This window comes from Notothenia rossii (genome assembly GCF_949606895.1).
Source record: "Notothenia rossii genome assembly, chromosome: 6".
In the NCBI taxonomy this organism is placed as follows: Eukaryota; Metazoa; Chordata; class Actinopteri; order Perciformes; family Nototheniidae; genus Notothenia; species Notothenia rossii.
Genome location: NC_136909.1, coordinates 6721244 through 6746843, shown reverse-complemented (window position 1 = coordinate 6746843; position 25600 = coordinate 6721244). Strand labels below are relative to the sequence as shown.

Sequence of the window (25600 nt, the reverse complement as noted above, 5' to 3'; positions counted from 1 at the left end):
GCTTTCACTTTAGAGACATAGTAAGGAGAGCTTCTCAATTTGAATTCAAATAAAAGCAAAACACAGGAACATGTTTACATCACTGCTAATGCAGAGCCAACAATGCACAATGGAAACGGCACTAACAAGTCACTTCATAACAGCAAGAGAAAGAAAATGAGCGCCAAATGTCACCACCGACCATGATATGACAAGCACGGTTACTAACAGCTAAAGGGCCAGCTGACAAAACCCCAATCAAATGCTTTTATTAGAGTAACCTGGACTTACCTAAATGAAAATATAAGTAGTCTCATCAGCTCGTATTTCAAAAAAGTACAAAAATACAATAACATTATTCCATTTAGAAAATGACTGTTCTGACAGCTGTAATGGGCTCCAGCCTCAAAGTGAGTATTTGTAGAAAATGATTTTCTCCAGCGCTGAACACTGAGAAGTGTTTTGACGCTGCACAGCTAGATGGGACTGAAGTGTTTCATGTGAAGTGAATTCATCTCCTGACAACCTTAGCACTGAGGTTCAAAGTCCCTGCTGACACAAGAGAGAGTAAAGAACACACGCTTCACATTTTTTGGACGATTCCCCATTGATCTTGTTGAAAGTGAACGTGCCAATCTGTAAGAAGGAGTGACAAAATACTGCTTCTAGTGAAAGATACTGAAGCAGCTGATTGGCTCTTTTGACTTCATGGCAGAAGCAAGCAAAACAGTCAGTCACAAAATACCCACGAATCAAAACAGTGAGGCGTTTTTTGAAAAGTTAGCATTACACGGTCTCCCCCAACAAAAAGCTACGGAGAAATCCATTGGGTTTCAGGATATTGCAGAAAATACGATTTTTTTGGAAACACACATTTATGATACTGTTCCGTTCAGCGGGATAATCTCCAAAGGGTCCGTGGGGCTTAAGAGGTTAACACCACTTAATGATTTTTGAAAAGTAAATGCAATTGTAAAAGCTAACGTTAAGCTATAAAGAAACCACAGCATGGTCACATGACCTCACGTCACCACCGCTAAGCAAAAGGCGGCTAAGTATGGTGACATTCAATAGTCCCATTTAGACACTTGTTAGCAGTTTGTAGGACACATAAGATTTAGAAAATGCACCAGTGGAGTAGCTACTGACAAATGTTTAAAAAAGCTTGTGTTTCCTGCACCACTGCATTGATCTCGTTCTGCGTTAAAGTGATTGTGGACATCAGATTGATGGTCAGTATAGTTTTGGGGAAAAGACTTTGCTTGATGCTTTTAAGGAATGAAATCATCCAAGAAGTTGAACACAAAGCCAGCCATTGAACATACAGTTACCTTTTCTAAGTTAGGTAGAATATAAGGAGCCATGGAGGCGGACTCACCATCTTGTTCTTCTTGGAGTAGGTCCTCTTCAGCAGCCGCTCCGTCATCCTCTCCGCCTCCCGCTGGGCGTGATGGAGGAAGCCTTTCTCCAGAGGATCTTCAACTGGCTGCACATTCTCCTCTTCCTCCTCCACCACCTCCTCCTTGTCATCCTTCTTCTGCCGCTTCGCCACCTTTTTCTCCTTCCACCGCTCCTTCTTCTCCTGAGTCTTCACAACGCCGACTTTCTTCTGCAGGGAGGAGATGAAAGCACGTTAGAAATCTAGACATTAAAACAAATATATGACGCGAAAAAACCAAGCTTTCATACATTAAACATACATCTGGGTGAAGGCTGCAGAATGAATACATTGTTCATTTCAATCGCATTAGGGACAAGTACAATATTCAATATTCGAAGGAAGCTCAACATTTGGCAAATCAGTCTTCTTTTCCGAATAAATAATAATAATAATAATAATAATAATAATAATAATGGGTTTAATTTATAAAGCACTTCATATTTGATTTCAAATCCCGAAGTGCTACAAGCAGTGAGCATGAACAGTATAAATAAACAATACACAACACGGTAGAATTACTAAAAAGCAATACAAAAATAAAAAACAAATAAAAGGGTGATAAAAAAAGGTCTAGGCAAAGGCTCTTTTGAAGAGATGGGTTTTGAGGCCTTTTTTAAAAGCCTCACCGCATACTTGCCAACCTTTAGACCTCAGAAATCGGGAGCATTTCAAAATGCAAAATTGGGGGGGGGGGGGGGGGGGGGGGGGGTGCTAGTGGATCGCCGGAGCTGTTAGATTAACATTAACATGCTTATTGTAATTGTAAGTGCACTGCCTTGCGGCCTGTAGCACCGTCCTTGATGGAGCGTGTGGGCTGGACCTGTATTTTACAGGAAAGGAGTGAGCAGAGAGTAGAGTAGTTGTCGATTCTTGTTCTGTTTTCTGTGAATATCTGCTTCACCCTCTCAGACTTTGAGTTGCGCGCGCTACTAAAGAAACGTGTTACCATGGAAACCAAACAATGGTGTAGCTGTATTAAAGTCCGAGTGGAGTGGAAACAGTCGTGTGTAAATCTGATTTTGTCAGAAATCGGGAGAAATATGACCCCGGGAGGAAACCGGGAGAGGGCAATGAAATCGGGAGTCTCCCGCGAAAATCGGGAGGGTTGACAAGTGTGCCTCCACGGTCTGTGGTGCCCTCATTTGGCCCTCATAAAGCAGCCTTAATGAATTGAATTCACAAATGCAGTCTTAGAGAATGCCATACAACCTGTCTGAATACAGCGCTTACTTTTTGAGTTATTCAAAAGCCAAATCTGACTTTCTATGGTAATCCTGCCCTCACAGATAGTAACACAGACAGTAATCAACGCCACGCTGTCAACAGAGATTTACTGGCTTTAGTGTCTCAAGATTTTCCTTAAAAACAATCGTGGACAAGGTGGTGACAAGTGTATGAAAAACAACACTTTACACCGCCTTCGAACATCATTAGAGCAGACAGAGATCTGGATGGATGGACAGAGAGGAGGAGATGAATGTGTAAAAAATTGGAGTGTGCCTCAGCTGGTAAACAGTGAAGCGTGCAGACCCTTTCCCCGCAGGCTTATACAGAGCAAGCAAACGTGGAGCGTAGACGCTCACTTTCTCTCTCTTAAGTAATCTTTAATCCTGTCAACAGCAGAACAATGCCTTACTGGAGCCCATAATCACTTTATGGCTCAGATATAATGAGCTTATGATATGAAGTGCTGCTTTAACAGACACTGGAGAAAATACAGTCGCTGTACACTTACAGTATGACCCTCTAACTAATCGTTCCTTCCATGCTTCGGTTACGTGCTGTATGGAATCGGTGTTTGTTTATTGGAATGTAAAGATAATTCGTAGCTGCCTGGTACATTACTTAATGTTCCTTTTCTTTGCCAAACTTTGGAGGTTAACTACAGCAAGTTTAATGTCAATCAGTGTATGAATTTTGATAAACTGTGAGTATAGGAATTATAGCTAACATTTTTGATGTTGCAACCTTTAGCTTGGTTGTGCCTGTGTGGACAATATTAAGGACATGGCTCACAGGATTTGTTGAAGAGACACAAATGCACTCGTAGGCCAACCTGGAAGTTAGCATTGCAAGGGCTACCTCAAAAAAGATCTATGGGTTTTTCCTTTGGAATTAAGATTATTGCAGAAAATTAGATATTTGGCAAAAACACATTTATGATAATTACATCTTGTTTAGCGTTATGCTATAAAAGAACTACAGCACGGTCACATGACTTCATGTCACCACCGCTAAGCTAAAGGCGGCTAATGTTGGGCTATATAGGAACTACAGCACGGTCACATGACTTCAAGTCACCACCGCTAAGTTAAAAGTGGCTAATGTTGGGCTATAAAGGAACTACAGCACGGCCACATGACTTCACGTCACCACGCTAAGCTAAAGGAGGCTAATGTTGGGCTATAAAGGAACAACAGCACGGTCACATGACTTCACGTCATCACCGCTAAGCTAAAGGCGGCTAATGTTGGGCTATATAGGAACTACAGCACGGTCACATGACTTCACGTCACCACCGCTAAGCTAAAGGCAGCTAATGTTGGGCTATAAAGGAACTACAGCACGGTCACATGACTTCCCGTCACCACCGCTAAGCTAAAGGCAGCTAATGTTGGGCTATAAAGGAACTACAGCACGTTCACATGACTTCACGTCACCACCGCTAAACTAAACGCGGCTAATGTTGGGCTATAAAGGAACAACAGCACGGTCACATGACTTCACGTCATCACCGCTAAGCTAAAGGCGGCTAATGTTGGGCTATATAGGAACTACAGCACGGTCACATGACTTCACGTCACCACCGCTAAGCTAAAGGCAGCTAATGTTGGGCTATATAGGAACTACAGCACGGTCACATGACTTCACGTCACCACCGCTAAGCTAAAGGCAGCTAATGTTGGGCTATAAAGGAACTACAGCACGGTCACATGACTTCCCGTCACCACCGCTAAGCTAAAGGCAGCTAATGTTGGGCTATAAAGGAACTACAGCTCGGTCACATGACTTCACGTCACCACCGCTAAGCTAAAGGTGGCTAATGTTGGGCTATAAAGGAACTACAGCACGTTCACTTGGCTTCATGTCACCACCGCTGAGCTAAAGGCAGCTAATGTTGGGCTATAAAGGAACTACAGCTTGGTCACATGACTTCACGTCACCACCGCTAAACTAAACGCGGCTAATGTTGGGCTATAAAGGAACTACAGCACAGTCACATGACTTCATGTCACCACCGCTAAGCTAAATTATATTTAGTCGTCTCATTTAGAAGCTTGTTAGCAACCGCCTTTTTCAAATTCACATGTGGGCTTTTTAACATATTTTTTGTCGTTAACAACCAACCTTATGTCAGGCATCTAACAAAAACATGTTGCAGTTTTGTGCTAGACGGAGCATATTTAATAATAATAATAATTCATGACATTTATTAGAGTGCTGTTTCCGAATGCTCAAAGCGTTTTACATTACACATTACACATATCAGACATGTAACAGTGAATATTTGCAGCTGAATTGTTCCCAGGCATCAAAGAAAAGCTGTTTCGGAACCCAAGAGCTAACATCTACGAGATATATTATATTATATATATTAAGCGCTTTGAGCACCAGTAAAAGCGCTTTATAAATGTAATGTGTTATATAGAAGAAGAAAATACCTTTAAACTTAAAGACCAGGTACGACACCCTCTGACTTGATTTTTCGCAAGTACACTCAACTTAAAGGATATTAATGGCCATGGTATGAAGCTCAATTTAATAGTTAAGTTCACAGAAACTATAAAGGACATTTTAAAGAGTAGTCATGTTCTGGAAGTGCTGTAGCAAAAGGTTGCCAGGCGGGTTTTAATATAACCACACAGCAGCTCAAAGCAGCTCTTCTCACCTCATAAGGAATAACATATATTTCCCTTGAGGGAGCAGATGGTATTAGCAGGACACTTGTCATTAAATGCATCACCTGGAGAGCCATGTTTAAAAACGCTTATGAGCACTAACGCCATTGATCTAACAAAAACATGTTTGAATAACTGTTGACTTTGAGACGAGGGAACAGGAAGTGCTATAATGCTAACCAAGGTTTGCTCAATCGTTTAAAGGATTCCTATCTACACCACATTATAAATATATACATCTGCTTCTGCTGCCTTTTGTTTTCCAGATCTCCTCAGGGCTGAGTGGAGCAATGTCCCTCACTGCTGCTCTGTAAAGCCTGTCGGTGGAGATCACTGCGTCTCTGAATGGCAGAGGACGACACCGCGCTGTTTAAAGCTGCATGGAGTTCAAGGCCGAGGGCTGTGGTTCACGTTCTAACATCTGTTCACAGCCAGAACCACTACCGCCAGCTCAGCGCTCTGTATGAATAATCTAATTATCGGCTCAGAGGGTGGGAGGTTAGCAGATGGCTAGCGCATTAGCCCCATAACCGCTAATGAATGACACCTTCAGCGACAAAAGGTGTTCATGAGTCAGGTACTTAGAACAAAAACTGGCCACAGAAAGGAAGGTTTCCACGATAAAAAAGCAATATAAGGCAAGGGACAATATAATGGTTAATAGTCAAAATGTGAAGAACAAAGCTATTTAGAAACAGCTCTGTTCAAATATTCGCAGCTGAATTGTCCCCAGGCATCACAGAAAAGCTGTTTGGGAACCCAAGAGCCAACATTTACGACATATATATAAAAGAAAGAGAAAATACCTTACTTAAAGACCAGGTACAACACCCTCTGACTTGATTTGTTGCAAGTACACTCAACTTAAAGGATATTTATGGCCATGGTATGAAGCTCAATGTAATAGTTAAGTTCACAGAAACTATAAAGGACATTTTAAAGAGTAGTCACGTTCTGGAAGTGCTGTATCAAAAGGTTGCCAGGCGGGTTTTAATATAACCACACAGCAGTACTTCTCACCTCATCAGGAATAACATATATTTCCCACGAGAGAGCAGACGGTATTAGCAGGACACTTGTCAGGAAATTCATCACCTGGAGAGCCATGTTTAAGAGCGCTTATGAGCACTGATAGGAAAGGCTGCAGGTGTTTCCTCTCTTAGTATCTAAAGCTGCAGTGTGTCGCTCCATCAAGATAAATCACGTCAGCGTCTCCTCCATTATTAATAGAAACATGCCTTTGTGGACAAACCGGCAGTGAGCGATCAATTAAGCATCAACTTGCAGAAATGTAGTTTAATTAGCATTCTGATGGAAGTCCCTGCGGTTATCAAATGCGTCGTTCATCCAGGTAGGAAACAGTGATACACTACACTGATTATCTGGCAGCTTGACACGGTTATCTTTAATTGCGTTTTAATATCTTAACGGAGGTTTGGCATCGTCTTTGTTGGAAGATAATGTGCACGCTCAGGGCTTTCCTTACGGCACTCAGAGCAGATTAGCACTCTCTAAAGGAAAGACAATATTCGTTTTAATCAACAATTTATGTACGGTTTGAAAATGTACAAAACTCTTAATTAATCTGCTATTGTCATATGTGTGTTGCTTATGACAATTCAAATATTTAACACTTCAAGCTGATGTAGTTCAGTTATAATAGACTATTGGTACATCTTTATAACAACAAAGAATACTTTCTGTCCCTTTGCAGTCCTCATGACTAAATGATTTCTTAAGGCACTTTATGTTTTTCAAATATTATGTTTATTTTATTCGCTTTGCTTTTTAATGACTGTTTTGAAATGCCATTCCGTACCATTTCTTAATGCTCTTAATGATTGTCTGTGTGTAAAGCACGTTGAATTGCCTTGTGTTAAAAGGTGCTACAGTATATAAATAAACTTGGCATGTTTGTAATTGAAATATATAACGAATATAACCAAGAAAGGACTTAATAGTGGGGTAGGTAATTTTGGAGAAACCAGCTCGAGTGAATGAGGCCCCGCCTCCCACGCTGTATCAAGCTCTTATTATACATCCATGCTTCCTTCAGACTTCCTTACAGAGCCCCTCCTTCAACACACACGAACGCGCACATGACCAATGAGGGCACGAGATAAGTTTGTGCACAGATGGAAGGCTGACAGGCAGGTAGGCCATCCAGTTATTTTAGCCGGGCCGGCTCAGATGATTGGTCGTGCTTTTTACAGCGCCACGGCTTCCACAGATGACATTCTTATGTATTTATTGTCAAAGCATTTAATTTATTCATTGCTATCGGGATTTTAAGAGCATTCCATGGAATATAACAAAACGTGTTTCTGAAATAAATGACATACCCCACCTTTAATGTCTTGTAAAATAAACAAGAACACATTTTTTTTTTTTTTAACTCACAGCCTTCAATTAACTGTGGTCCAAATTGGCTTCAATAATGTGTTGCATGTTAAATACCCCCACTTATAGGGTGAGGGTTACAAAAGCTAACACAAGCATCCAGAAGCTCCAGTACGTTCAGAACAGCGCTGCTAGGATCCTGATGAGGGTGCGCAAATATGATCACATCACCCCCCATCTTTAAATCACTACACTGGCTCCCCGTGGAACTGAGGATCGAATTCAAGGTCTCCGTCCTCCTCACCCACCAGTATATCCATGGAACTGCCCCTCCCTACCTCAAGGAACTCCTCACCCCCCATACCTCCTTTGCGGACCACCCGCTCCAACCTCCTCAGACCCCACAGGACCAAGCTCCGTACTCTGGGAGACCGGGCCTTCTGCTCGGCTGCCTCCAGTCTGTGGAACGCTCTCCCCGACCACATGAGAGCACCACAGACCGTGGAGGCTTTTAAAAAGGCCTCAAAACCCATCTGTTCAATAGAGCCTTTCCCTAGACCTTTTATTTATCACCACACTTTTATTTTATTTGTATTGTTTGTTTGTTATTGCTTTGTATTCATCATGTTGTGTACTGTTTGTATACTGTTCATGCTCACTGCTTGAAGCGCTTCGGGATTTTAAGTCTGCTTTACAAATGAAACCCATTATTATTATATCTTTTTCAAATCGGAAATATGGTTTTAAATGATCCCTGCAGGACACCTTTTGGTCATCTCTGGAGCTCAGTTAGCCAATTTCATGCAGTAATGCCATGTTCTTTCATCCATGTCCACATCTTCTCCGTCCTCTCGTGTGCATTATGAAGCAAAACAGTAAATGTGTCGTAAAAGTGGCTGTTTTAAAACTCACTGTTGGGGATAATGTACAGTGGCAGCTTGTGGTAGAGCCATAAGGCAGCATGGGGAGCAGCTGCCACTCTGAATGAGCTGTACGTACATATTTTTAAACTTCAATGCTACTCAAAAAACCTTGAGTGACTGATACTACTTACATGTTGTACTAACTTACTGACTCCATTCAACTCCAGCATGAACATTGACTTTCATAACCGTAGGTGTAAGGTGAATAAATGCAGGTATTCCAAATGTAGCAAACGTAATTTAAAAGTAAATGGAAAATAGTCAAAGCGAGGCTAATACCTACTGTACTATGAATACTATGAATGTGAATGAAGCCCAAGACTATAATCAGTCATTTTGAACAGAAGGATGATAGACCCATGATCGTGTCAATGGTCACATGGTACCTTGTGACTGGTCATCTACCAAATGGATTATAATCTCTACTCTATTTATAGCATTCAGTTCTTTAGATTATCGTCATTTCCAATACAGGACATACAGCTTTTGAGTGAACACGGCGGCCATCGCATAACTGAGCCTGCTTCAAATCTCTTATAGGTAATGTCTTCCTTTATGAGTGACATTGAAGCTCTCTGCATTCGTTTTGTTTATATTTAAGATAAGAGGTACTTTATTTTCACTACCTTTTATTTTATTCGTATACTTACGGTAAATTGTATCCATACAGTTTATAATGTGCCTCTGCAACAGTGTTTGTGGTTTAAAATGCTGGATATTTCACTCAGGATAACAAATCTCTCCACATATCTTCAGTGTTTAACCATATCTATTTATATCTATGTATTTACATATTTATCTAACTATCTACCCATCTATCTATCTATCTATCTATCTATCTATCTATCTATCTATATCTATCTATCTATCTATCTATCTACGTATCTATCTATCTATCCATCTATCTACGAAATTATCTTCCTACCCATCTATCTATCTATCTACCTACCTACCTACCTACCTACCCACCCACCCATCTATCTATCTATCTATCTATCTATCTATCTACCTACCTACCTACCTACCTACCTACCTACCTACCTACCTACCTACCTACCTACCTACCTACCTACCTACCTACCTACCTACCTACCCATCTATCTATCTATGTATCTATCTATCTATCTATCTATCCATCTATCTACCTATCTATCTATCTATCTATCCATCTATCTATCCATCTATCTACGAAATTATCTTCCTACCCATCTATCTATCTATCTACCTACCTACCTACCTATCTACCTACCTACCTACCCATCTATCTATCTATCTATCTATCTATCTATCTATCTATGTATCTATCTATCTATCTATCCATCTATCTATCTATCTATCTATCTATCTACCTACCTACCTATCTATCTATCTACGTATCTATCTATCTATCCATCCATCCATCCATCCATCCATCTATCTATCTATCTATCTATCTATCTATCTATCTATCTATCTATCTATCTATCTATCTACCTACCTACCTACCTACCTACCTACCTACCTACCTACCTACCTACCTACCTATCTATCTATCTATCTATCTATGTATCTATCTATCTATCTATCTATCTATCTATCTACCTATCTATCTATCTATCTATCTATCTATCTATCTATGAATCCATATAAATCTCAAATCTATGTGTTTCAATAAAAAATAAGTAATTATATGTGTACAAAACGTGTCCAATCTGCCTTGAATTTCAATACTGTACATTGTTATATCCAAGCTTGGCACATTTGGATCTGCTTCCTCGTGTCTGCTGACTTGTATGGGTAATAAACAGATTCCAATTGTCTATCTGTGTCATTTCCATTTATTCACAGTACATCTCCAACAACAGATCTATAATGGCTGCAGGAGAAGAAGGCCAGTCCATCAGTGAGCCTGCCAGCTGCAGGCTTAGTTGTGATATCATTTCCATGTGCCAAAATGTGCTTTTTTTTTCCTTTCATGAAATAGATACTGAATTATTTCTACACATAATGAAACAGCCTTATCCCTCTAACCCGTAGAGCAGAGTAGTGATGGTAATTATTGCAAAGTAAATGCTTTGCCTAAGGGCATTTGTGTATTTAGTTAAGGATTGCGTATTGTTTTAATTAGAAAGGCATAGTGTTATCTCTTTACTCTCGATGCTACTGCCACCCGGTCACAAAACACCACTTAAATAAATGTATATGGTATTCCAGATGTCTCTATTAATGCCTGGGGCAAAACGTGATTGTGTTGGATTAGTCTCAAGGAAATGCACAAATAACGATTCACTAATATAATGGGATTTATATAAAAATGACTCAAACAACCATCATTGTAAATGCAGGTTCAACGATTTGCCCTCATACCAAAATACCCTCATACCAAAATGCACATTTCCCCCGTAGAATGTTAAAGTGATGCCAGAACACAATATTTATGTTCAGACAGAAAGACAGTGCACGTGAGTGGAGGGTGTGTGTGTGTGTGTGTGTGTGTGTGTGTGTGTGTGTGTGTGTGTGTGTGTGTGTGTGTGTGTGTGTGTGTGTGTGTGTGTGTGTGTGTGTGTGTGTGTGTGTGTGTGTGTGTGTGTGAGGGGGGGGGGGGGTGCTGAGCCTGGAATAGGAGAGACCGCTCGACTGGTTTGACCCGACCACGTTACCCTGGCAACAGTACGGGAAGAGCTTTGTTGCTGTTCCAGGCTGCATGGGGACCGGAGTGTGTGTGTGTGTGTGTGTGTGTGTCTGTGTCTGTGTCTGTGTCTGTGTGTGTGTGTGTGTGTGTGTGTGTGTGTGTGTGTGTGTGTGTGTGTGTGTGTGTGTGTGTGTGTGTGTGTGTGTGTGTGTGGATCAAGTGTGTGACTGCATAAAATCCAACACAGGTTTCCTAGCCCTCAACAATAAAGAGCATGGCTTTACATGGTGATGCCGGGGCCTTGAGATCCACCGGGATACACTCAGCTCCCAGAGGAGAGATTAGGCTTTCTACTCTGAGGAACGCCAGCAACCCTGAGGGTACGAGCAGAGTGGGGGCATCCTGAGGCATATAGGATTAACATTGTTAGGAAAAAAGATCACTAGCTTGCCTTATACTGAGTGTATTTATGGCAGAACACATCTGAGGACATCAGACAATAACAAAGCTCCTAAAGGTCAAATCTACGTTAATAAGTGATTCTTTTAAAGGCTAAATGATGTAAAAGAGACTGTGTTCATCTAGGAAGAAGGTCATCCAGGTTGTAAAAAAACTAACATTTGGTACCGACTCAGAAGCAGTCAATCTGAATACTTAAAGGTGGGGTAGGTAAATTTGGAGAAACCAACTCGAGTGCGCTAGAATTTGAAAATACACACCCGGAAAAAATCTGTCACTTCCTTACAGAGCCCCTCCTCCAACACACACGAACGCGCACATGACCAATGAGGGCACGAGATAAGTTTGTGCACAGATGGAAGGCTGACAGGCAGGGAGGCCATCCAGTTATTTTAGCCGGGCCGGCTCAGATGATTGGTCGTACTTTTTACAGTACTACGGCTTACAGAGATGACATGTTTTTATTGATTGTTGTCAAAGCACTTCAGATATTCATTGCTATCGGGATGTTAAGAGCATTCCATGGAATATAACAAAAAGTGTATCTCGAGCCGATTTCTCAAACTTACCTACCCCACCTTTAATTGTCGAGGTTTGTGTAAACCCTTGAAAAACGTTCAGAGCACTTATATAGCTCCAAGGCTAAATACATGTACCAATTAGCCTACACTTAAAAAAATAGAAAGAGAAACCCAGTTCAAAGGTTCAAAAATGATGATATTGTAATCAAACTTCAAGCATATCAAAAGTATCAGAAACACACAGATATTATTATTATTACGACATCAAGGGCTGTTGATGCCTAGGCCTAAAGCCAAGACAATCTAAACTGACACGAACGTGAGCAACCTTGAAGTTACTTGCAGAGTGTAAAGGGTTTTTCCTGGGGCATATTCGACAATATCAGTTTGGCAAGTCTACCTCATAAGTGATTATTTTGTAGGCTAACTTTTTTGTTGATGCAACGGATACCAGTCAAAATGTGGATACTGTGTTCATCTAGGAAGGACATCCAGATTATAAAATACAACCATTTGGGACTATCCAACAAGTAGTCCATCTGAATACTGAGTTTTCAAGGTACGTGTGAACCCTCCAAAACTCACAAGCAAAACCTCAAACATAGCACATGTAGCTACAACGCTAAACACACAAACCAATTGGCCTTGATCTTTTGCACTTTAGCATCAAGCATATCAAAAGTATCAGAAGCTTCACACAGATATCATTTAGTGGGAATGCTGTTAACATTCTGTTCTTCTACGCACAAAATTCTTTAATCGTATTATTCCGCCCGTTATTTTGCCGGTCTTCTCCTCCCGCATTGAACATCGCAGAAACTCCGTTCAAACATCAAAACGTTCAGCTCGGTCGGGAATCGATTGCTATTACTTTTATCATTCATAACTTTCATAATTCCAGAGATACATCCCATAATACATCACATTTTAAACATTGAAGTCAATGGAGAAATTCTTCAGACTTCAACAAATCTTCATGCGACTTCAACTGCTAACTGTTCATTCATACTTTCACTCAGAAACCTCATTCCAACTTTAAAATGTTACACATCTTTCTGACATTATTCGTGTAACATAACTTTTAAATCTGATTCTTACTTTTAGAGATATTAAACATTGTTCAGACCTTGGTACAGAGGCCTTCTTCAGATTTTAACATTAACTAGACTGCGTTATGTCACAGCTAGAGGGTAGGAAATCTTGAAATGTGCCTTCATATTTTTAAACATGCCATAATTCCCAAACCCTACATTCCTGAGACATAATTGTTCAAATGCCGTTGCCATGGCGACAGACCACTCGCCATGAAACACGATGTCGCTGTAAGTCCAATGGACACGGTCCAATCGTCCCTCAATCTTCACTTGTATATCACCGGTCCATGCCTCAACAGCTCTACGACAAATTTGAGATCTCACCATATGCCGTTTCCATGGAAACGCATCCCTCGCCATTAAACACAATGTCGCTATAACTCCTATGAAAATGTTAAAAAAGTGCTCAAACTTCACATGTGTGCTAACAGTCAAGCCGTGAAGACATCTACGGGAAATGCCGTTGCCATGGCAACACAATGCCCGCCATGAAACACGGTTTTCTCATAACTTCAGTGAAAATGCTCCAAATGGCCCAAAACTTCACAGGTTTGGTAACGATGCAGCCATCAACGCATCTAAGCGTATTATGGGATGTCATCAAATGTGTTGGCATGGCGACAGATCATTCATCATCAAGTTAGTTCAACAGTTTGCAGTTCAAATATTCTGCTGCTTTTCCAAGCCTTTTTACTTTCTTCTCTTCTCTCATTACACATTCAAGCCCCCAGTGTTCGTGTATCATCTCAATCTAAATTCTTCACTTTCTTCTTACACATTACATTTCAGCATAGCAGTTCAGCGTCAGCGTTTCAGCATAAAGCATTCGCACTAGCAATTTCTTCAGGAATTGCATTCTCTAGTTACGACATAAAGAGCTGTTCATAACACGATCGTCAGCAAAGTTACTTGGAAAGGTTAAGGGGTGCTTCAGAAGGCTTGCATAAAGAAGAAGGAGTCTTATACATGGTACCTGGGTGCAGAGAAGAGAGGTGGCGGTGTCTAATGCACATCATCATGCTCTCCTCCTGCAATCTTCTCTCTGAGGACAGTCATTATTTAGACACAAAGAGCTCTGAAGGGTACACCTCCCTCCCTCGACATTTAGCAGAGACACAAAGAGATTACAGGGCTCTCTTGAACACCTACAGATCTATCTACTGCTACACTGGAGCAAAATGACACTTACATCTTAGACTGCATTTTAAGTTTCACTGAAGATGAGCAGCATCTAGCTATCTGTGACTGATTCAACTGCGTAATAAAACTTAAGAACACACATATATTAGTCTGAGATATGAGGTACAACGCAGCGTTTTGACAACATCTGAATACTGCCAGTGTGCTGAGGAACATGTTGTGGATATGTAAACATGAATGCTTATAAAGACATTTTATTTGTGATTTAGTTCCCGGGGTTAGTTCTTGTATAGTGTGTTAAAGATCACCCTAATGCCTTAACTTCACAGATTAACTTGGTTTTAAAGCAACAATCAATGAGAAATTAGATAATATATCGCTCCGAACCTCAATCTTAATGTGCTTTAAAGGCAGCTTATGAACCAATGCTTTTCTAAAGGTATGCGCACGGACATGTGACAGTCAACACGCTTGATCCGTTGATCTGATCGATAGTTGGTGGAGGCAGCGAGGTACAACACATGCAGTGAAGAGGATGAACGCAAGCTAGCACTAAGCAACTTGCATTTAAATAATGCATGATTAAAAATGTATTTAAGGAACTTGTAAACATTTAGACAACATGCTGTGTGGAACTAAAACGTTTACACACTTAAGTCTTCATCTCTCATCAAATCAGACTCTCTATAACAATTTGGTTTACACTAAATGCAGCAAATCCATCGCTTGACTCAAAATGTGGCTTTGAAATAATTACATTTCCTTTTTTTAGGAAGTAATACAACAATTTCACTGGATGTTTACAAGGATTATTTGGTGTACAGTTTAAAATGTCGAGGGACTTCATTTTCACGCATTATAAACAATTATAATTGTAGCTTCTACTGTATGACATAATTTTGATGTCATGTTATTTTTTATACAGTTTGACTTACATATCATTATGACATGTTCCCAGTGATAACTTAACTCCCAAAGTTATGTCTCGCCCCCTGAAAGCTGCGTGAATGGTATTTAAGCCTCTGTTGATGAGGTGAGTTGCATTCAGTTCCCCTGATTTAAAAGTTGTTTAAGGACGTCAACCACTTTCTGTTTCTGTGTGCTAAAAAGCAGCGGAGCAGAGTCATTTATAGCTGCCTTTAGCTGGCTGAGGCGTGGTGGTGTAGATTTATTGCTCAGTTGTTGGACTGCTTCTGTACGCATTACCGCACCTCTTGGCATGTCAGATAAATCACTCTGACTTGTCATGATTTAGACGGGATTGGTTTTATCATGCAGCGCTCGCTCGCTTTTATAGCGTGCATTTGAAGCTCCGCAGAGACAGCAGTCACCTTCCACCTAATGCTGCTGGAAGCCACATCAAACACACCTTTGATTATCTGAGCACACTCATTTACTCCCTGTTTCTCTCGGAGCGCATAATCAGAGGGTTGTAGCCTGAGGAGAGAGAGGAGGCAGCGTTGTGTGCCAAGCAGCTTATCAGGCTGTGAACAAGAGAGAGCACACATTTCTACACTGATCAATGTTGCCTCATTTGCTAGCACACAAATCAAATGAACCGCAGCCTTTTCACCTTTTGTTAATCTATGAGGTGTATTTTTCCGGTTCATTTGACTCCGCGGTTAAAAGGCTGAGTCCTTTGTGAGAGTGAGCTAGTGTTTTGGCGGTGCAGTGTGTTATGCGAGAGCAGGGGAATGAATTGGAAATGTGAGGTGTTAATCCATGGCAGGTCCAGCTAGCTGCCACACTCGTCCAGTAGCAGCCACACTGCCTTCTCTTTCACAAAAAAAAGGCAATTTCATTAAGTACTGTGCTTAAAGGGGCACTATACTGTTTCCTAGTGTGTTATAGAGGTTTCCGTGCTTGTGCATGGTCTGCGAGGCTAAAATCCATGTGTTCCCTCCAGAAAAATACCTTTTTGAACATTAAAGGTCACCTATTATGCAAAATCCACTTGTTCATGTCTTTCTACATCAACATGTGTCCCCTCTTCTCCATGTCTCTTCTACATCAACATGTGTCCCCTCTTCTTCATGTCTCTTCTACATCAACATGTGTCCCCTCTGTGGAAAGAGACTCTGAAAGTTTCAGGAACAAAGATTCTCTCTCTTTTTGTCCTGATCCATTTCTATAAAAACCTGTCTGAAAATGAGCTGATCAGATTTTGGCCACTTTATGATGTCATAACGATGTTTTTTCTTGTGTAACCATTAGCCAATCAGCAACCAAGGTGTTGTTGTTCAGGGGTTGATCCCGCCCCTGCCCCCGCCTCGACGTAAGCGTGACGTATGTGGTGCTTTTGCTCAAGCCGGACAATTTTTTGGTGCTCGAAATGAACCGGATTCCGGAGCTAAGAGGCTGCTCCGCTGCGGTGTGAACAGGAAAATCCGGTGCTTTTCAAGCTCCAGCTCCGAACCGGCCCTGAAACACTGTTGGTGTGAATGAGGTATGAGAGGAGCGTGGGGAGGGGCTCCTTATTTTCATCTAAAGTAACAGACAGAGAGTCAGCTCTTTTGAAACAGGGCTGAAACAGAAGGGATTATGGGTAATGCTGCAATGATCTGTTTGGTGTTTCAGCCAATCAGAGACAGGTTCTGTATATATCTGAGACTTGTGATATATTGTTGAAAAACAGTATAAGGGACCTTTAAAGCGTGACAAATGTGACCGTAGAGGCACAAAATACAAATATGAACTTGGAAATTAGCAAAATATGCCCTCTTTAAAGTGCAAGCCTACATCACAATGAATTCTTATGTGCTTTATGAGAAAGTAATTCTGACTTTATTACGACGTACACAGTGGCGGCCGGCACATAGGGGCGCTAGGGTCGCCGCCCCACCTCTTCCCACATACAAAAAAAAATATTTAAAAAAATATAAAATTATAAAATATATATTTAAAAAAATATATATTTAAAAAATATATATATTTTATATTTTTAATGAACAAGGTAAATATTATACAATTGGTATCAGTAAAATGTATAATCTACAATCAAATCTTGTTTAAAATTGTTTTACGATGTCTAAACATCACAGCTTACAGAATTGCTGGCAACATTAAAACAATAAAGGCTGTTTATACTCTTGTTTGAAAAGCAATGTGAAATCTAACACTTACAAATGGTCCCATGGGTAACCCAGGTACAGATCTTGTAAAGCTGAGTAGGCGGGCTGTCAGTTCTGCTCCACGACACAAACATGCTTCATTACAAAGAAAGCGACAGGAGAAAAGAGCCTCAGAGCTTAATGAGCTGCAGCTTGTAATATCAGGTAGTATTTAGTTGGATATGGATTGTAACCAGCTGTACTCAAACATTAAAAAAAGTAAGTGTGTGTGTGGGAACAAGAGGGATCTGGATCATTTGGATGTTTGGTCTTTTTCTAATAGCTGTGGGCTGTGTTCTCTTGACTTGGCGCTGCTGCCGTGTGCAGGTGGTTAAAGGTCTTCCTTCCCCCTCTTTAATCGCCCTTTACACATATTTGATTGTATTTTTTAAGCCAGTGGAATGGAGCTGCAGGTTTATGATCCTTTAGGTGTTCTTATGGCTCAGTAACCTGCTGTTTGTGTGTATGTAAACATGTCCTGTATATGCATTACATCCCCTCTGTGCACATGAGTCCATTCACTATGAGTGTGTGTATGAATAGAGCTGAGTATGCTGTTGTGTGTTTCAGTGTGTGTTTCAGTGTGTGTGTGTGTGTGTGTTTCAGTGTGTGTGTGTGTGTGTGTGTGTGTGTGTGTGTGTGTGTGTGTGTGTGTGTGTGTGTGTGTGTGTGTGCCGCTGAGTAATTCCTACATTATGTTTGTAGCACACATGTGCGGGGGCTGATTCAGCTCCTGGAGAGGCACCATCTGGCCAGCGGGTGAGGAGGGGGGAGAAACAGGGGGCGGGGGGTTCAGCACAACAATAAACACATCCTTTAAATCTGCTCATCAGCTCTGACAGACACCAAGGCGTAATACGGACACAAAGTACAATGCAGCCTGTTTCAGAACTTGCAAAAGCATGCAAGAGTATTAGGGATATTCAAGCTTATATAAGCAATAAGTGTTTTTTTTTAATCAAGATTCAAAGGTTTTAAGCTCATATGCACATACTGTAAGCTACAGTGTAGAAATGGCATTGAAAATCTTATGACCCGAGCTCTTCCAACGATGCAAGTTTATCTTGACCATGCGTCCATTATTTCACGTTACAAGTATCATTTAATATCATATGTCACATGGATATATCTAGTGAATGACACGCTGCTTTTATTCACCGTCAGCCAGTGTTTCTAAGTGGGCACTTAAAATAGTCAAAATCATGAGTTGGTTATTTGCAGAAGAGTACTTGAAGAAAACCTTTGTTCATTGCTTGAAAATAAGAACGTGAGGATTACTGTGGTGTTAATAATGTATCAGACAACATTTACTGTAAGTGATGTTACACTCTGGCCTTCACACAGCGAGCAGTTTATTTCAGCTGTCAGACTCACTTTCTCACTCTTTCCTTCAGATGCATCTTTCATCCCAGCATGCACCTGTGGTCCCTGTTTCTCTATGGTTCCCCAAAGCTGGGAGTATCGATCTGTACTAGCTCTGCTCTGGAGCCTCCTGGGTGTCAGGCCAAAACTTCAGCATTCACATTTACTTTGAACGAAGAAGAAAAATAAATAGATATGATTTGTCACATGTGATAATCCCTTAACAACTGCTAAATCTAATTGCTGGCAAAGCCAAACAAAGATACAAAAGATCAAGATGTGTCTGATTCTTGAGGTTTAAAGGTGCTATCACATGTGATGACATATCCTAGTTCTCTCCACCCACAGGTTCTTGCACAGACTTGTAAGAGGGTGGTGTGACAGGAAATAGGATTTCTACGGAGGCCAATATATCCTGTGAACCTCCCCCCATTGTCACAGGAAGCTCCCGTCTTTCTGCCGCTCCGCCCACACACTGCAGCTCGAAATACAGCCGGGTGTCATTCCGCGGCTTTCTCCTTTCCACACACTCTCCACAGAGAGGAAGTGTTGCCTCAGTAACACATTTGATTCCCATTGAAGCAGAAGAATAACAAATACCCTCCCATAAACGTTGGTCTCACACTGTCAACAAATCAGCTCAACATATTCCGCACCAACTGTTGAGTCATGAGTAAATCTGCTGAAAACACGCCAGGGATGTTAAAGGCAAACCGCTTCAAGAAGAATAAACAACAAGCTTTTTGAAAAGCTAACAAACACAATGTTCTTTCTGCTTTACTGAACGCTCACAGTTTGACAGTCACTTATCTGCGTTTCTACTACAAAGCCAAATCGAGTTACAAAAACAAGTTTCCTTCCCATTGCTGAGTAACCCAGAAGAAAGTTTTGACGTCAGCTGCGTTTCAGAGCCGCCCTGCTGCGAGCTGAACCGGTGGAGGAGATTTCTGCTTTGTTCTCACAGCGGGAGGCTGACAGAGCGAAGGCATCCAAGAGACGACTGACAGGAGCAGAACCTCCGATCTGCTGCAGCCTCACAGCACTGCATCAAACCAACACTTAAGCTAAAAATATATCATTTTTTACAGTAAAAACTGAAAATACTCTTCACATTCCATTTCAGGTCAGCTGATACATCTTCCTGAATTAAATGTAACTTAAAGAGGATGTGTGGTGCTGATGTTCAGGTGTATGTCAGTATGTAGTGTCTCTACTTTAAAGAGTCCTCTCCTGCTGATGTTCAGGTGTATATCAGTATGTAGTGTCTCTACTTTAAAGAGTCCTCTCCTGCTGATGTTCAGGTGTATATCAGTATGTAGTGTCTCTACTTTAAAGAGTCCTCTCCTACTGATGTTCAGGTGTATATCAGTAAGTAGTGTCTCTACTTTAAAGAGTCCTCTCCTGCTGATGTTCAGGTGTATATCAGTATGTAGTGTCTCTACTTTAAAGAGTCCTCTCCTGCTGATGTTCAGGTGTATATCAGTATGTAGTGTCTCTACTTTAAAGAGTCCTCTCCTGCTGAGGTTCAGGTGTATATCAGTATGTAGTGTCTCTACTTTAAAGAGTCCTCTCCTGCTGAGGTTCATTTGTATATCAGTATGTAGTGTCTCTACTTTAAAGAGTCCTCTCCTGCTGATGTTCAGGTGTATATCAGTATGTAGTGTCTCTACTTTAAAGAGTCCTCTCCTGCTGATGTTCAGGTGTATATCAGTATGTAGTGTCTCTACTGGGACATGTCTCCATTCTTTAATGTTCAAAAAGCTCTTTAATTTTCTCATACTGCCTGTGCTGCAGCACCTCTTTTCACCCTCTGTCTGAAACCAGAGCCCAGTCTGCTCTGATTGGTTAGCTGGCCGGCTCTGTTGGGATTGGTCAACCGCTTAGAGATGCCCCGCCCCTTCGCCTATCACGTATAATGTGTTGGGTATCATACTTTTTATTCCATAGGCAATGCCTTGTTTACATGCTACTGGAAAAAACGTCCCTAATTTAGGTCAATAAAGTTAATCTAATCTAATCTAAAACACAAACACCTATGCTGCCCTGAAGACTTAAGTAAAAACTTCTGCTCAGATTCAAGGTTTTTCTATCTTAAGTCAAGGTTCAAATTTGAAAAGATGTTTTCCTGGAATAGATGATAATATGATCACCATGCAACGCCTTTTAACTCTTCGAACCAAACCAATATGAATATTAAAGTAGTACTTCCCAATTACACCAATAAAGGTTTATTATGTTCACAATAACCCTTAAAATAATAAATAAAATATCCAAGTGAAGATATTATGTGATCAACTTCAACAAACATCAGAGGATAATACTGGTCAAGCTTTGTTTTTTCAGTTTGGCTTGTCATTGTGGGAAATAAAAGCAAACGTGTTTCTGATATCAATAACCACTGCTCTCTTCTATTCAATTGATCCGCTTAACTTAACTTGGAAACCAAATTGTTATTGGTTCAAAATAACTTAAACCACTTAAACAGCAGTAGAATGTAAGCAATATGCATAATTAAATACTAGGATCTATCAGTTGCCCTGTTGCTCCATGACGTTAAAGGTCCCATGTCATGGCCATTTCTACTGATCATAATTCCATTGTTGAGGTCTACTAGAATAGATTTAAATTGTGCAATTTTTTCAAAATCACATTGGTTTCTCATACAGCATCTCTATGTGTATTCACCAGGTATTCACTCTCTGTCCTAAACGGCTTGTTGGAGCTCCTGCCCCTCCCCCGCCCCCTCCCTGTGAGCCCAGTGTACTTTGATTGGTCGGGACGTTGCGAGGCTCGTTGCGAGGCTCGTTGCTGCGAGGAGCGGACAGATTTCTGGGTCGGCGATACAGCGAGAACAAGCAAAACTCATCCTGATCACAGACAAACACTCACAGCCGAAGTAAAAACAATAAGTGTGGCTTGATATTGAGAAAGAAAAAGGTTCATAACGCTGTGAGAATGGGTCTGCGGAGAGCATTTCTACGCGATCCCAACTCGTCTATCACCAACGTTCAGGGAGCTCTATGCAAGTCAATGGGACTCCCTGTTAGTCAGCTAAGGGATCCTGGTGTGTGAGGTGCTCCGCGGATTGGTCCATTTGGGCCAATCCGGTCATTTGTTGTTGATTTGGGTGTTCACACGTCACTGTACCCAGGAAGAAAACAATGGAAAATTAGAAATCTCCAACGAGGCGTTCTGGGGCAGCATAGACTGGTCTTTTCTGTGTTAGAGTTTTACTCCCTACACGGTGTACTTTGAGGGTTTTGACCCTGCAGACAGTTTACATGCATACAAACCTTCATAACGCACAAGGGGACGGGTATTAACCGGAAAAGCATGACATGGGCCCTTTAAGACCTCTGACAGGAAGAAGGCCTGATAAATCATATCTAAACAGAGCTCATACAGTACTTAACTTATCACTCGCATTCATTTGCTGTTATATCAAGCTGACGTGATCACTGATTGACTTATCTGGATATGAATAATGCATTTAGAAACTCTTTAAAGATTACAGTGGAGCTGTCTCGGCTTTACTCTGCATTAATGAAGTATGACAGGAAAGATAGGAGTTTCAACAGCATCACCTAAATGAAAGCATCCCTTCAGATGCTCATGTCATGGATACTCAGTGTTTGCCTCTCATGACTAATGGTACCTTCAAAATGAGCCAGTTAAAAGTCCTGTAGGTAAATCGCTTAAACACTAGAAAAACCTGAGGCAATGGATCTTCTATTTTGCTGCCAGAAAAAATAGTGCAATGACAAACAACACTGTAAATAACTGATACACTCAACGATAAATCTCCCTGATGTTCAGTACAAGAACTTTAACACCTTTTACTTGAGTAAAAGTAGAAGTACCAGACTGTAGGAATACTCTGTTACAGCAAAATTCCTGCATTCAAAATGTTATTCCAGTAAAAGTACAAAAGTATTATCATCAAAATATAGTGAAAGTAGCGAGAGTAAAAGTAGTCATTGTGCAGATTGGTCCATTTCAGAATAATAGATATGATATGTTTTATAATGATAGATCATGAAAGTGTTCTCAAAGCTGGTAAAGGTGCAGCTAGTTTGAATGACTTTGTATACTGCAGGGTAGCTTGTGAATTTACTCCAGGTGGAACTAAAGTCTGATTTAACACTTGATTATATTTCACATCATTCATCCACATCTGTGAAGTAACTAAAGGTATTAAATACATGTAGTGGATTAAAAGTACACCATTTACCTCTGAACGGTAGGGGAGTAGAAGTACAAAGTAGCATCACATGGAAATACTTACCTCAAGTACCTCACAATTGTACTTAAGTACAGTACTTGACTAGATGCACTTACTTCCCACCTCTGCTTTTAACATCATTTAACTCTGAACAAATATTGAGTTGTTCAGCCATGTTCCGCCTGTTGTCTCCTTGAATGCAATTAACATTTTCCCCTGAACTCCCTGTCATATAAATGAGCATCTCAACATCGCACCATTACGATAAGAGAAACCGTGGTGATGTTGTTTGACAGGGAGGTAAACGAGCTGCCACGGAGAGAATGAAGCGTCGTGTCGGAGGCAGAGAAAACAAGCGCTCCTGTTGGTGCTAAAAGCCCCCCCAGAGGGCTCCAAACGCCGAGTCAGCCGTGAACTGTTTGCTAAATGAATTAGCCTGATGCGCTGTTTGCATATGCACGCACGCACGCACGCACGCACTCTCCAAAAGTGTGTGTCAGGAACGTTCATTAATGCTTTGCAGTTACTACACATCAAGCTGCTCAATGTGCTTATTCAAATACCGTAGGATTTGTTTTACTTTGGGAGACACTGCTCTTGTTTCCCTTCCCTTTTGTATGCAACTCTAACACACACACACACACACACACACACACACACACACACACACACACACACACACACACACACACACACACACACACACACACACACACAACCTTAGAATATACATACATAGCAACCACTGTGCTTTCTTCTGTCTTTCTGTACCATCTTCTTGCAATGTAATATAGGCTATGTTTTTGAAATATTTATTAAGATGTCCTGTATTGTGAGCCTCTGTGTTGCATGTCTTCAATGATTTTATTAACTCGCATTATAATTTATTTGTAGGTGACATTTTAACATGTCTCCAGGCACACCAGATAGAACACATATCTCTTATGGCACATTTACATACATGTCTATTAATAAGCACTTTCCCTGTTAAATAAATGAATATATGAGATGTTTATATAATGATAATAATCAGATGAACTGATGCGGTAGCTGAACTAAATCTGCAATAAGCAATATTATTATTAAAAAAAGGATGACATGACATGTAATATAGCGACAAACACACACACAACTATCATCAACTTACATATTCTACTGATGTGCCGAGCATCAAACAGTGGACAGAGTTAGCAACTAGCCTGATAGCATAACATAGCATTTAGAAGCTAAAGAAATACATATTAAATAATATCAATATATATATATATAAATAAATAATCATTTTATTTCTCCTTGTTGATGAAGATTTGAAAAGGTAACTGCTTGCTATCAACTTTAAACAGTGACGTGTAAAAGTGTTTACAGCTCGTTCTCCAAGTGGCAGAAAAACACCCTTTATATTGCTGCATTTAGATGTTAAACTAAAAACTAACAAAATGTGTCTTAAAGTTTAACTGAGAAATGAACAACAACTTCTCACTTTCCACCAGCTGTTGGTAATTTGCTCACTAATGATCACTAACGAGCTAACAAGCTAGCAGCCTGTCTATAAATGACATCATGTACACATCTAATGCTGGATTGTTTATGTGGAGAAAGAGTCAACACTTTGACATCTTTTTGAAAACTTTTCCACAAACCCATTTCCTTTAAATGGCAGAGTTAACATACCAGACCATTTTTTTTTTTTTTTTTTTAAATGTAGTCAACTTAGCGATCACTATTGATAAACAACAGCTGGAAACAATTTTCATATTAGCCACCCAGCCAAATGTTGCAGAATAATTCAATCACATCCTAAAGTTAGTGTAACAATTCATACGTGTTACCGCCCAATTAAAACCTTGGTTCTTGAGATGTAGGATGTGGTATAAGGACATTTGACTTTAACCACTATGTTGGAGGGATTAACATTTTTTGGAAACATGATAAACTGCCTTGTCTTTTAGTTGGAATGTCCTTAGCTGACAAATGACAAACTACTTGTATCTGTTCCTGTTTATTCTAGCGAGAGAGCAGCAGGCGAAGATGAAAACACAGAGTTAAGAATAACATGTAAGGAGATAAATATAGTGCAGCTTGTGGCATCACGTCCTTGTGCATCAGAACGAACCGCTATCACTGTACCAATGTCACCAAGACAAATCTCCGTGCATTTAATACACCGAACAATTCAATTGAGTCAGATGCTGATTTTAACCGAAGGCAGAGAAAGGACAAGGTCACGGGGGGACACGGAGAAACACGGAGCACTAGAGGAATAACAGATGTATCCACTGACCACAGACATGCAAACAGCTCTCTCATCCCTCATCTGCCCACAGCAGATCCTTGACCAGGGCGCTTGTTTGAAAAACCAGAGGTCAAACCGTAAAGCAATTACTCTGGCAACTCATCAACCGAGGGCTGACAGCAACACAATTACCTCCAGACTGCAGCAGACAGGCTGGGTTTAAATCTGGAGGTAACAGTGGCTGCAGAATAATTGCAGCCTGCCGA

At 40.7% G+C, this 25600-nt stretch overlaps 1 protein-coding gene across 11 annotated transcripts in view; it reads right to left on the bottom strand.

Annotated features, from left to right (window-relative positions):
* Window positions 1–25600, bottom strand: part of fbrsl1 (fibrosin-like 1) — a 349667-nt gene that overhangs the window by 235571 nt on the left and 88496 nt on the right. For all 11 annotated transcript variants that reach the window (XM_079690032.1, XM_079690031.1, XM_079690041.1 and 8 more), the window contains exon 2: window positions 1358–1588. In XM_079690032.1, coding sequence (XP_079546158.1) covers window positions 1358–1588 — 231 coding nt within the window. The remainder of the gene's footprint in view (window positions 1–1357; window positions 1589–25600) is intronic.